The sequence below is a fragment of the Gymnoscopelus microlampas genome (assembly GCF_963454915.1).
Source record: "Gymnoscopelus microlampas genome assembly, chromosome: 15".
Lineage (NCBI taxonomy): Eukaryota > Metazoa > Chordata > Actinopteri > Myctophiformes > Myctophidae > Gymnoscopelus > Gymnoscopelus microlampas.
Window position 1 is genome coordinate 22,298,836 of NC_139952.1, and position 12,500 is coordinate 22,311,335.

The 12,500-nt window shown below is 42.7% G+C and overlaps 1 protein-coding gene across 1 annotated transcript in view; it reads left to right on the plus strand.

The window, feature by feature from the left end:
- Window positions 1–12,500, plus strand: part of adgrb2 (adhesion G protein-coupled receptor B2) — a gene marked incomplete at its 5' end in the record, with an annotated part of 273,288 nt that overhangs the window by 69,260 nt on the left and 191,528 nt on the right. Inside the window, 2 exons of the mRNA XM_084080191.1 lie at window positions 1,924–2,004; window positions 11,276–11,473. Of these exons, the coding sequence (XP_083936317.1) occupies window positions 1,924–2,004; window positions 11,276–11,473 (279 nt within the window). The remainder of the gene's footprint in view (window positions 1–1,923; window positions 2,005–11,275; window positions 11,474–12,500) is intronic.

Sequence of the window (12,500 nt, forward strand, 5' to 3'; positions counted from 1 at the left end):
AAACGGGACATACGCTCTTATTTTGAAGGCCAACCGTCCGGAATCAAGTGTTACTGTCGTTTGACTTGACGGACATTTGATTTTAAGTGAAAGACAAGTCGCGGAAAATCACTGAGGCAGCTTGTTACATTAAGGACATTCATTTTCAATGAGAGGCGAGCGAGTGCAGCTCCTAGCAGCAGGTAGGAGGAGCAGTCTGACACACGCATGTATGCTCGTCACACAAACACATCGCTCGCGCGCGCGCGCGCGCGCGCGCACACACACACACACACACACACACACACACACACACACACACACACACCAACACCCACACACACTTTCAACAAGTTGAAATCAACGCTACATGCAGAGTCCCACCCCCGCTCGCGGACACACACACACACACACACACACACACACACACACACACACACACACACACACACACACACAGTCACAGTCACACACAGACACAGAGTAAAGCTAAATGTAATTGGCTCCCAGACCCAACTTTGAGAATAGATTAACGGCGGTAATTTTTTTATCGCGCGATAAGAGTCCGCCGTTAACTTAGCCCGGTAACGGCGTTAACGGCCCGGCCTTGTGTTCGTTTATGTGCTAAAAGAGTGACTTTGAGAGGTGTTTCAGCCTACAATGTGAGTCAATGAGGAGCATATTTTGAATGATCAATTTCTAATCACTGGAGCAATTATTTTTGATTTCTTGTCCACCTTTGGAGTTACATCATGCCAATTGGGTAGCTACACAACCCAAACCTCTACCAAAGTGGTCTTGCCCTTTAAGTCAATTCTCACTATACACCCCTTTGTTTCAGAGGACATAGAGGCACTAATAACAAATATAATATAAATTCCTCATGGTCATATTCTTGTCATCTGGACCAAGTGTAGCATAGTTATTAACAACAACTTGAACAAAACATCTACAAGCCAGAGAGGGTCACTAGTAAAACATCTATGGCTTTAATGCTATAGATTAGATGTAGGCCTATTTGACAGTGCAGAAACATAACTAACGAGCGTCAACGAGCGCCAGCTTGACACAGCCACACACCTCCCCTCTGCAGTGCTGTGACTGGAGTCTGTCTCATTTCTCTCCAAAAGCCCTTGAATATGATTAAGGATTACTGTGATTACGGTAAGCTCGCATTTCATATAACACACACCATACAGTAAGAACTCCTCTAACTTTCACTTGCCCAAAAAAAGAGAAACAACAATTTTAGAATTATTATTATAATTTTTTATTTTATTTTAATATCTTTGATTCGTGGGACATTGTTCCGTTCGTGCGGGACAGACTGTCGAATTTCAGGAGTGTCCCGCGAGATGCGGGACGGGTGGGCACTCTACGACATTGGTTCTCAAAGTGGGGTCCGGGGACCCCCAGGGGTCCTTGAGGGAGTTCCAGGGGGTCCCCAGCTAAATGATGGACAGGGACCAAATGGACCCTTATAGGTCTGTAACTCTGAGAGTGTACAAATGGAACCAAATGGACCCTAACGGGTCCATTTGGTTCCATTTGTACACTCTCAAGAGTTAAATTAACATTGATTTTACAATATAAATTGAGGTCCCAGAGACATACATGCCATTAAATGGGGGTCCGTAGCCTAATGCATGTCAAACTGGGGGTCCTTGAAATTAAAATGGTTGAAATCACTGCTAGAGAGCTGTAAAAATCTTCTTTTATGCGGGTCCCTGGCTTATCTTTTCAAATGGGGGTCCGCGGTCTAATAAGTGTCTATTTGGGGGTCCTTGGCACGAAAAAGTTTGAGAACCACTGCTCTACGACACCTGTGTGTAGCCAAGTAAATGTGTGTGTGTGTGTGTGTGTGTGTGTGTGTGTATAGCAGAGCACATCAATAATGTGAATAAAACAGAGAATGAAAGCTGTCCCTCTGTGTTCCTGCTGCAGACCCGTATGAGGACGACCTGAAGGTGAAGACCCAGAGACCTCGGTCAGCTGACCAGCCAGGTGTGTTTCAGGCACAAACAGGTGAGTGGTGTGGTGTGTGTGCTTGCGTGCGTGCGTGTTTATATATATATGTGTGTGTGTGTGTGTGTGTGTGTGTGTGTTTGTGCGAGCGTGCGAGTGTGCAAGTATTCCCCCACATGTTTTTTGGGGGTTCTTTTGTGTGTGCGCAAGTTCTGGCCCAGGGTTCGGGCACAAAACTTGATGACTTCAGCTTTATGAACTTTTTAAATCCTAAAAGAAGAACTGCTCTTCATTAACTTCTCATCTATTAAATTTGTATTTGTCCCTTCGGGTCCCCTTTCCACTTTTTGGACAGCTGCCGTGGTTGTCCTTAATCCATTTAGACCGGGATGCATCTGTGTCATTTTAAGATTTCTTTAGGCTATTCAAAAATAGCAGATATACAAGCTCATAGCGCGGCACCGAGTGCCGCGCTATGAGCTTGTAGATCTGCTATGTTTTTTTAAATCGTGAAAATGTGTGCAAATCTTTGAATAAATGTATTTTTTATTTTGAGATCAGGGTCCGCTGCCAAATACATATAGTTTTGGGTGGTCCTTGACATGAAAAAGCTTTTAAGAACCACTAATATTATAGCAACATAAGTTTCTTTTTTTAAACAGTCGGAGATTTAAAAAGTCATTTGTAGAATTACCCCAGAACCAAAGATTTGAGTTTCAAATGTTAGCTTTAAAAAAATATATATATATTCAAAGATTTGCAAAGATTTGCAAGCTCATAGCGCGGCACTCAGTGCCGCGCTATGAGCTTGTATATCTGCTATCTTTGAATAGCTCAAGGAAATCTAAAATGACACACAGATGCGTCCCCGGATTGAAGGGGTTAACTAATGGTGGCCCAGTTCAGGCATGATGATGTGTAATTATTGCATATTTCAAAATTTCACATGCTTAATCAGATAAGCGTAAAAAGTGGAGTCAATTATTCATGACATGTCGCGTTAGCTATATTAGAAGTGCCGCGCACACGTCCGTGTACGTACAGGGAGCTGTGCTTTGGCATGAACATGACAAGCACATGTTGGCCACGTCACTCACACCCGCGTATAGCGTGCTATTTTAGAACCGCGCACAGGTGTGCTGCAGTGTTGATTTTGACAGCAAATTTCGATTCAGTTTTAGTTATAGTCTTTTGAATCAAATTCCATTTAGTTTTTGTCATATTTTAGTCATCTGAAATGTTTTACTGTTAGTCTAGATTTAGTCGATTAAATATCAAAAGATTATAGCAGACTAAATCTACAGTTGATTTAGTCGACTAAAATATGTTTTGGCGGTGCCTTGATGGCGTCGTAATGGCTGATTTTACACTTGGTTGCATGCTGAAAATAGCCGATACAAGCTCACAACGCGTCGCGCTTCGACCCGTTGTGAGCTTGTAGATCTGCTATTTTCCGAGCGCAAAAAACATAAAACGACTTGTCTTTTAGTTCTACTGGATCTCTTCTCCGCTAGTCTCTCACTAACATTTTAGTCTAGTTTTTATTTGTTGACGAGATTGTCAATATATTTAGTCTTAGTCTTAGTCATCATAGCTTAGTTTTTAGTTTTTGTTTAGTTTTCGTCAGTGAAAAAAGGTAGTCGACGAACATTTTTCGTCATAGTTTTAGTCGACGAAATCAACGCTAGTGTGCTGTACTGTATGTATATAGATAGACACAAACAGGCCACATGCACACATGACCCAAAACGGCACACATACTGTCCTAGAGGTTCTCAAAGTGGGGTTCGGGGTTTCTTGAGAAGTTACGGGTCTGTAACGAATGGCCTAAATGGTCTGTAACAAACGGGTCCATTTGGTTCCATTTGTACAGTTAGGATTTTGCCGTGTACCGTGGACTAACCAGTGGTGTAAAGTAACTAAGTACATTTACTCAAGTACTGTACTTATGTACACTTTTGAGGTACTTTTACTTTACTGGAGTATTTCCAATTATCAGTACTTTTTCTTCTACTCCACTACATCTCAGAGGCAAATGTTCTACTTTTACTCCACTACAATTATTTGAAAACTTTAGTAACTAGTTACTTTTCAGATATACATTATGATATTATGAAACATACTATGAAAGTACATTTTGATGCCTATACCTTTGTACTTTTACTCAAGTAAATTTCGAAATTCTGGACGCTTACTTGTAAATAGAGCATTTCTATATTGCAGTATTGGTACTTTTACTGCACCTGCACACTGTACTCACAGTCGGCGTGCGTTTCCACCAGCAACAGCCTCTCTCTCACCGCGTGTGAGAGAGGTAGCCTCTCTACCAGGGGGAACCCCCTGGCACTGCCTTCATCCCCGCTGCTCTTTTTCCTCCCCCCCCCCCCCCACACACACACACACACACACTTCTCCTGCAGGCCTGTGCAATGAGCTTAAGCCTCTGACTCAGTGCATGTTAATGAAGATGTAATGCGATTAACGGACATGCAATTAATTTGATTTCCTTCTTCGCCGCGTGATGACGCCTCTGTCCAAGGACACAGCGCCGCTCATAAACAATTTGGTGACGAGAGAGAGAGAGAGAGAGAAAGAGAGAGAGTGGGAGAGAGAGAGAGCAAGAGCGCGAGGGGGGGGGTTGGCTTAAACTATATTGCTCCCGTGCTTCTCCAAGGGCGTACCTCGCTGGAGAGAAAGCACGGCCCTCCACAGCTGTCTGCCAAACTTAAGATCACCGCTGGGCCACACAATCCTGTGCGTGCGTGTGGCTTTGCAACCAAACTAGTGCCTAGTGCCCACGCACACACAGTATGCTACATGCATGCTGTTTTAATGTGGGAAGTTAACATGCTGTGTGTTCTGTGTGTTTGCTAGTACAGATTTATAAATTATGGACACGGTTTGATTTAGTTTTTTTCAACAGAGAGCCATAGAGTCGTGACCGTAGGTTCAACTCTGAAAGAAAGAACACTTGTCAGGATTAATCACGTCCCCATTCTGGGCATGTCACAATAGGCAAACGTTTGGCAAAAATAGCAAACCGCAAGCTTGTGCCTTTATTGTGGGCTTGTAGATATACTAAGACATTGGTTCTCAAAGTGGGGTCCGGGGACCCCCAGGGGTACTTGAGGGGATACCAGGGGGTCCCCAGCTAAATGATTTGTAGGAACCAAATGGACCCTTATGGGTCTGTAACTCTGAGAGTGTACAAATGGAACCAAATCTGGGTCCCCACGGTCATGAAATTCCTGGAAATATTTTGAAATTAAAAAAAAAAAAATCCAGTACTGGAAAAGGTTTGGAATTGGAATTGATCAAAGGTCCTGGAATTTATCAAGGGTCCTGGAAAATATTTGGCTATGCATTGTTTTTGGCTATTGATTTTTTTTAATACAAAACATTTTCATAAACATGTATATCATTACACGAAATATGTAACATAAGTAGTTTTTCGCCGAACGGGCTGTGTAACACCCGATCCGCACTGCCAGCGATGCGACGTGATGCGACGTGACGCGAAGCGAGCGGGCGATGAAATCTCATTAAAATACATGTTTTTGAATGAGACCGTCCTGACCTACCGCGAGCGACAACGAACCGTGCAACGACGTCGTCCACCCCTCCTATTTTCGCTCGCAGGGTCACTGTGCCCTAATTTTGCACGAAATGTTGAATGAAATTGTACTATTTTATATTCTATGCTTTATTTTTGCTACACTGCCTATCTTTGGGCATTGTACATAGGAGTAAGAGACACATTATTGCGCTGAATGATTGTTTTATAGGCCTGGAAATTGGGCTAAATATTCTGGAAAAGTTTTGGAAAAGTTTTGGAAATTCATTGCTAAAAATGTGTGGGGACCCTACCAAATGGACCCTAACGGGTCCATTTGGTTCCATTTGTACACTCTCAGAGTTAAATTAACATTGGTTTTACAATGTGAATTGGGGTCCCAGAGATATAAATATCATTTAAATGGGGGTCCGTAGCCTAATGCATGTCAAACTGGGGGTCCTTGAAATTAAAATGGTTGAGAATCACTGCTAGAGCCGTAAAAATCGTCTCTTCTGGGGGGTCCCTGGCATATCTTTTCAAATGGGGGTCCGTGGGCTAATAAGTGTCAATTTAGGGGTCCTTGACATGAAAAAGTTTGAGAACCACTGTGCTAAGAGATATGGTGTAGAGGGGGGGGGGGGGGGGGATATACAAGCTCACATACAAGGATATACGAGGATATACAAGCTCACAGCGCGTTTCTTCGCGCTGCCACTGGGAGCTTGTACATCTGCTATTTTTGAACAGATAGTGTGATTTAGAAGGCTCTGATTTAGAAGGCATTTTGTAAATCAGCTTCTCAATGCGTTTAACCCATTAAGACCTGGAACTGTGTCATTTTTAGATTTGAGCTAAAAAGCATTATTTTACACTTTGGGCTATTCAAAAATAGCAGATCTACAAGCTCATAGCGCGGCACCGAGTGCCGCGCTATGAGCTTGTAGATCTGCTATTTTTGAAAAATCGTGAAAATGTGTGCAAATCTTTGAATATATATATTTCTAAAGCGAACATTTTTAACTCAAATCTTTGCTTCTGGGGGTCCCTGGAACAAAATATTTTGATGAGGGTCGGCGGCCAAATACATATAATTTTGGGGGTCCTTGACATGAAAAAGATTGAGCACCACTGATATAGAAACATACGTTTTTCAGAAAACTGTTGAGATTTAGGAGACATGTAGAATCGGCTTCAGGTCTCAATGCGTTTGAGTAGTTAAACTAACACCTCAGATTTTACAGTGTAGCTGCATGGTTTACAGTCCTGTGGGCTTAGAAGACCTTGCATGCTGGAGGATCACACATGCTGCTGTAATTCCCCACCAGCATTAATCTATTGGCTATGGGTATGGCCTTTAATATCCATTAATATTATCCCCTTACTCATGCATATTCTATCAAGGTTTATGCATATCAGGGCTTTGGGGGTCTTAACCCATTAAGACCGGGAACGCATCTGTGTGTTATTTTTAGAGTTTGTTGGGCTATTCAAAAATAGCAGCTTGTAGATCTGCTATATATTTTTTTTAAATCATGAAAAGTTGTGCAAATGTTTGAATGTTTTTCTTTTTTTTTGGCGGACATTTGTAACTCAAATCTTTGCTTCTGGGGGTTCCTGGAACTAAATATTTTACAAATGTTCGCTTTAAAAAAGATATAATCCAAGATTTTGCCAAAAAAATCTGCTATTTAAAAAAATATATAGCAGATCTACAAGCTCATAGCGCGGCACTCGGTGCCACGCTATGAACTTGTTTATCTGCTATTTTTGAACAGCCCAAAGAAATGCAAAAAAATGACACACAGATGCGTTCCCGGTCTTAATGGGTTAAGTGACTTAAAGACATATTTAAATCACCCAGGCACATATTTATAAGGCTCACAAGAATCTGGGCACTAATAAGGGATCGCGTAGGTCAGTTCCACATGTATCATTATAATACTATGCACCATGAAAACCCACCATAAAACAGAAGAGGCAGATGGAAATCCCTACAGGGTAAAAAACACTCTGGTTTTGTATTTTCCAAACATAACAAATGTTGCAGTGCATGGGCCAACGTTCACTAAAAGCGTCTAGGGGGCGTATCTGGAAGCTTGTCCTTGTGAGCATCAATAGAGGCTGACTCAGGCTGCTATTCAAGTCAATTGCTATTTTAAGACAATGGACACAGTACAGTAATCGATTGGCTATGTTTAGCCAGTAGCGGTGACTCAAATGGACAAAAAATATGAATACCATACAGTAGCATTAGCTGCTCCCCAAGTATGAGAATCGGGCGGCTGAGCAGGCCGTCCAAAGTCAATCTGTGGTAACATTGCCCGTTTCAATTGTAAAACGCTAGAGCCACGGCTGCTGCTGATCAAAGAAGCTACGCCTGCAGCGAGAGAGAGGTGTCAAATTATACAGTAAATGTGAAAGGACACATATCATCCAGTGCAGTAATACCGCCGTGCGATCTTAAACTGTCTGATTATCTGCTGAACATGAGCCAAATATGTCTCTTGACGTCTTTAACTGTAACTTCTCACCCTATTGAGGGTGGCCATTTTGCTTGTATGAGTATCATCACCCCGGTGGGGTAGGGTTTTCCCACCCTTAAAATAATATGACATACTGTAAGAGTCACCATGATATGATGGAGCCTTACTTTTGGCATTATTATGTACTGTATAGGTCTGTAGTATAATAATGTTAAAACAATTGACTAGTGCAGTCTGTTCTTATTTTGTCATGACCAACGTTTTAAACTTTTTCTTTATTTGTGTTTTGTGAGGTTCACTGGAATAACATATTTAGAATTTTATTGCATGCTTAATTTTCTCTTTTAGAGACAGCCTGAGTGCTCTCAGGCAAAGCACCTCTCTTAGATGCTTGTGAATATGGATATTTTCATAATATTCCAAACTTGCAGTCTGTTATTGCCTATTCATACCGGGGCTCCAGAATGCAACCAAAAATCTGTCATGTGTGACTAAACATTTTCATTTGTTGCACCTGTGTGTGTGTGTGTGTGTGTGTGTGTGTGTGTGTGTGTGTGTGTGTGTGGCATTCTAAACTGTTTCCCCACCTGCATTACCCGAAGAGAGAAAAAAGGTGTACCTCCAGCGACATACTACTAAACAACATAACTCTAATTCAAAATGAAGAGAACTATTGATTGCTTTTTCATGAAGAAAAATGTCGTTGGTTCTGTTACACCTGAAGGGCCCAGCCACAGGGGTGGACAATAACGAAGAACATTTACTTTAGTTAAAACATTTTGTATCTGTACTTTACTTGATTATTTGTATTTTTGGATATTTTCATCCCACTATACATCTCGAAGACACTTTTAAATCCACTACATTTCAAGGAAGGAAACTAAAGGGCCGTTCACACTGTGGATACAAAAGGGACACAGACAGACGGGTACTCTGACAAAGCCACCGGCACTATGACTCAGGCATATTGGTCGGATCGGCGGATCGGATCGACTTATAGGTGTGAGGGCTGTGTAGCTCCTATTTCCTCTAAAATAGTGAAAATAGCCGATCTACTGTATAACCTCACAACGCGCTGCAATGTGACACGTTGTGAGCTTGTAGATGTGCTATTTTCCACCATTCTTGTTATTTTTTTGTAATCTGTACTTTTGAATACTTACGTATTTTTTAAACTATGAACTTTTGAATATAAGTATGTTTAAAGGCAAGTAGTCCAGTACTTTAACTCAAGTACAAATTTGACTGAGCAACTTTTACTTGTAGTTGAGTATTACGTGACCAGGAATATCTATACTTTGACTCAAGTACTGGAGGTGAGTACTTTTGTCCACCACTGCCCAGGCCTGACCCCTCATCATTATTGTAGATAACCACCACCACCTCTCTCTCCCTGTCTCCGGTAAGATGCCTAATCCTGGGCAGAGATGGCCTCATGTGACTCCTAGCCAGAGCCTATGACACTGGGGTGGATGCAGCTAGAGATCATCTGGGGTGGCTAGAGAGATCATCTGGTAATCAGAAGGTCACCGGTTTGCCTCCCGGCCCGCCCATGCTTACGCGTTGTCAACGTGTCCCTGAGCAAAAGACACTTGACCCCTTTGACCAGTGTAACCCAGGGGTCTATCCTTGGCCCTGTCATTTTTTCCTCCTCTCCATCAAATCTCTTTGCTGAAAGTAGATGAACTTTGCGACACGTAACGCAGCTTGTAGACAGGCTAGTTTTTGCCAAATGTTTGCCTATTACATACATGGGCAACTGGCGGCCCGGGGGCCACATGCTCCCCTCACCTTCACTTAATGCGGCCCGCAGATTAATATCGCATTACTGATATATTATTGATTTCAGCTGTTACAATTCCAAACATGACCCGCTTCAATTACTTCAGTCTATATTAGTAGCTTAATGACTAGTATTACATTTCTATTGCCTTTTTTATGTCCAATGTATTTGTATTTAAGTTCATAAAGTTAACACAAGTATAACTAAATGCATTTGAAATTGGATTCCAATTCAAAAATAGCAAAAACAAATCTGGATTGCAATTCAAAAATAGTAAAAAATAGCAGATGTACAAGTTTATAATGTGTCGCAGTGCGCCGTGTTTTGAGCTTGTAGATCTGCTATTTTTGCTACTTTTGTGTGACATAGAATGGCCCGACAGTATATGCAATGTGGCCTTCTGGAGTGAGTGTGGAAATATAGTGGCCCACGCCTGGCCTATTATGACATGCCCACAATACGGGCACTAGGGTTCGAGTGGTTGAGACGTTTTCGGTGTGAATGGGAACTCACAAAAGAGGTAAAACACTTAAAATGTATTATTGTGGTGCCAAGAGGCGTTGTGAGAAATTGCGGGTGCACATAGATAATTGAGGCTTTTTTTTTTTTCATTTAGGAGCAGCAGCACATTACTGTACAGTAATTATTATGTGCTGGTGCACCTAAATGAAAAAGTTAGGGGAACCAGTGCAATCAATATAAAAAGTTAAGTCTGGGAGCCCTGCGTACATTGTCTATCGACTCTGAATCCAAGCCCTAGGATGTTTATGTTTTGGGCTTTTGATTGTTGGCAGAAATCATATTTCTATATCTTTGTCAGCGGTGAGGGGAGAGCCGAGAGAAAAGGGCATTTGAAGTGGTTCTTGGTAGTGTTGATTTTGACAGCAATTTTGTATTCACTTTTAGGCATAGTCTTTTGAATCAAATTCCATATTTTAGTCATCTGGAATGTTTTACTGTTAGTCTAGTTTTAGTCGACTAAATATCATAAGGTTATAGTCGAGTAAATCTACATTTGATTTAGGCGACTAAAATGTATTTCGGTGGTGCCTTGATTGGGTCGTAATGGCTGATTTTACACTTGGTTGCATGCTGAAAATAGCCGATCTACAAGCTCACAACGTGTCGCGCTCCGACGCATTGTGAACCTGTAGATCTGCTATTTTCAGAGCGCAACACCCGAGCGCAACCAAACATAAATGACTTGTCTTTCAGTTCAATGCTAGTTCTCTTCTCCACTAGTACCTCACTAACATTTTAGTCTAGTTTGTATTTGTTGACGAAATTGTCAATATATTTAGTCTAGTTTTAGTCATCATAGCTTAGTTTTTATTTCGTTTTTATTTAGTGTTCGTCAGTGAAAAAAAGGTTGTCGACGAACATTTTTCGTCACAGTTTTAGTCGACGAAATCGACACTAGTTCTTGGTCTCTTATTAAAATCACACAACCCCCCCCACCCCCTCTCGCCCCCCCCCTTTCTCTTCTGTTCTTCTTCTCATCTCCGTCAGGCGACCCGGCGGCCGAAGAGTGGTCACAGTGGAGTGTGTGTTCGCTAACGTGTGGGCAGGGCTGGCAGGTGCGCACGCGCTCGTGCGTCTCGTCGCCGTACGGGACGCTGTGCAGCGGGGCCCTGAGGGAGACGCGCATGTGCAACAACACCGCCTCGTGCCCAGGAGGGGACACCGGCGGCGGGATCACAGGCTCATGTAGGTTAAACAAGAAATGACAAGTCATATAATATACCAGGTGCTTCTCTCTGTGAGCGTGTGTGTGTGTGTGTGTGTGTGTGTGTGTTAGCATTCATTTGTTGTTAGCACTTAGCACTCATTAGCATAGCAAGCAAACATGACTCAACTACTGCAGTCTTTGTCAACTAAAACGGTCGCGGAGGCTAGACTGTTGCCCAATGCCCACTTAAATGAGCTTCTGAGCTTACACATCTGGAGCAAATGAATTAACGAGCGACATAAAGCAGCGCTGACGGCCGGGCAATGATACACGCTCGTCTGCCCCAGCTGCGTGAAAATGAGAGAGGGGGAGAAGAGAAACAGGGGAGGGCGGGGCTTATGATCCCATAGCATGGGAGGACGGCCGTCGTTCAGCGTATGGGGAAGTCTCGGGGAAGTCTCCCCATTGGCTTAAAGGACAGCCAAGTCTCCCCATTGGCTTAAAGGACAGCCAATGATGAAAAAGTGTTGAGAAAGTAACAAGTATACAGTCTCTTCCTAGACCAGGCATTTTTGCTGCCCCAGTTCAGGTATATGGCAGGTTGCACGCCAGGGGCGGACTGGCCATTTGGCATACAGGACACCGGCCACCCCAAAAAATCTCCCGTTTTAAGATTATTACGGTCATTTCCGGGTCGCGCGCCCCAATTATTGTTTACGTTAACGTTTGGGCTGGGATGCTTTCCAGCAGTGGCGTAATTTACACAGGGTTGCTGGGTTAAAACAGTGAAATTCGGGGGGTGGTTGGCCGGTTCGGACCAAAATGCCAGGGCTGAATTTTGGTCCCAGTCCGCCCCTGTCGTACGCATTAGCAGGGATGCCAAAAGGCTGCTGGAAAGTAGCTGCCGTGTCCAATCAGTGAATGTATACAGCATTACTCCCTCTGGTGATCATCTGTCAATATTTTTGTCACAACATAATATTTGATCAAATGTGATGTTCCCCACAATGTACACAAGGAACTATAATGTTGTTCATACACACAACTCCCGCACAAATTTACAAA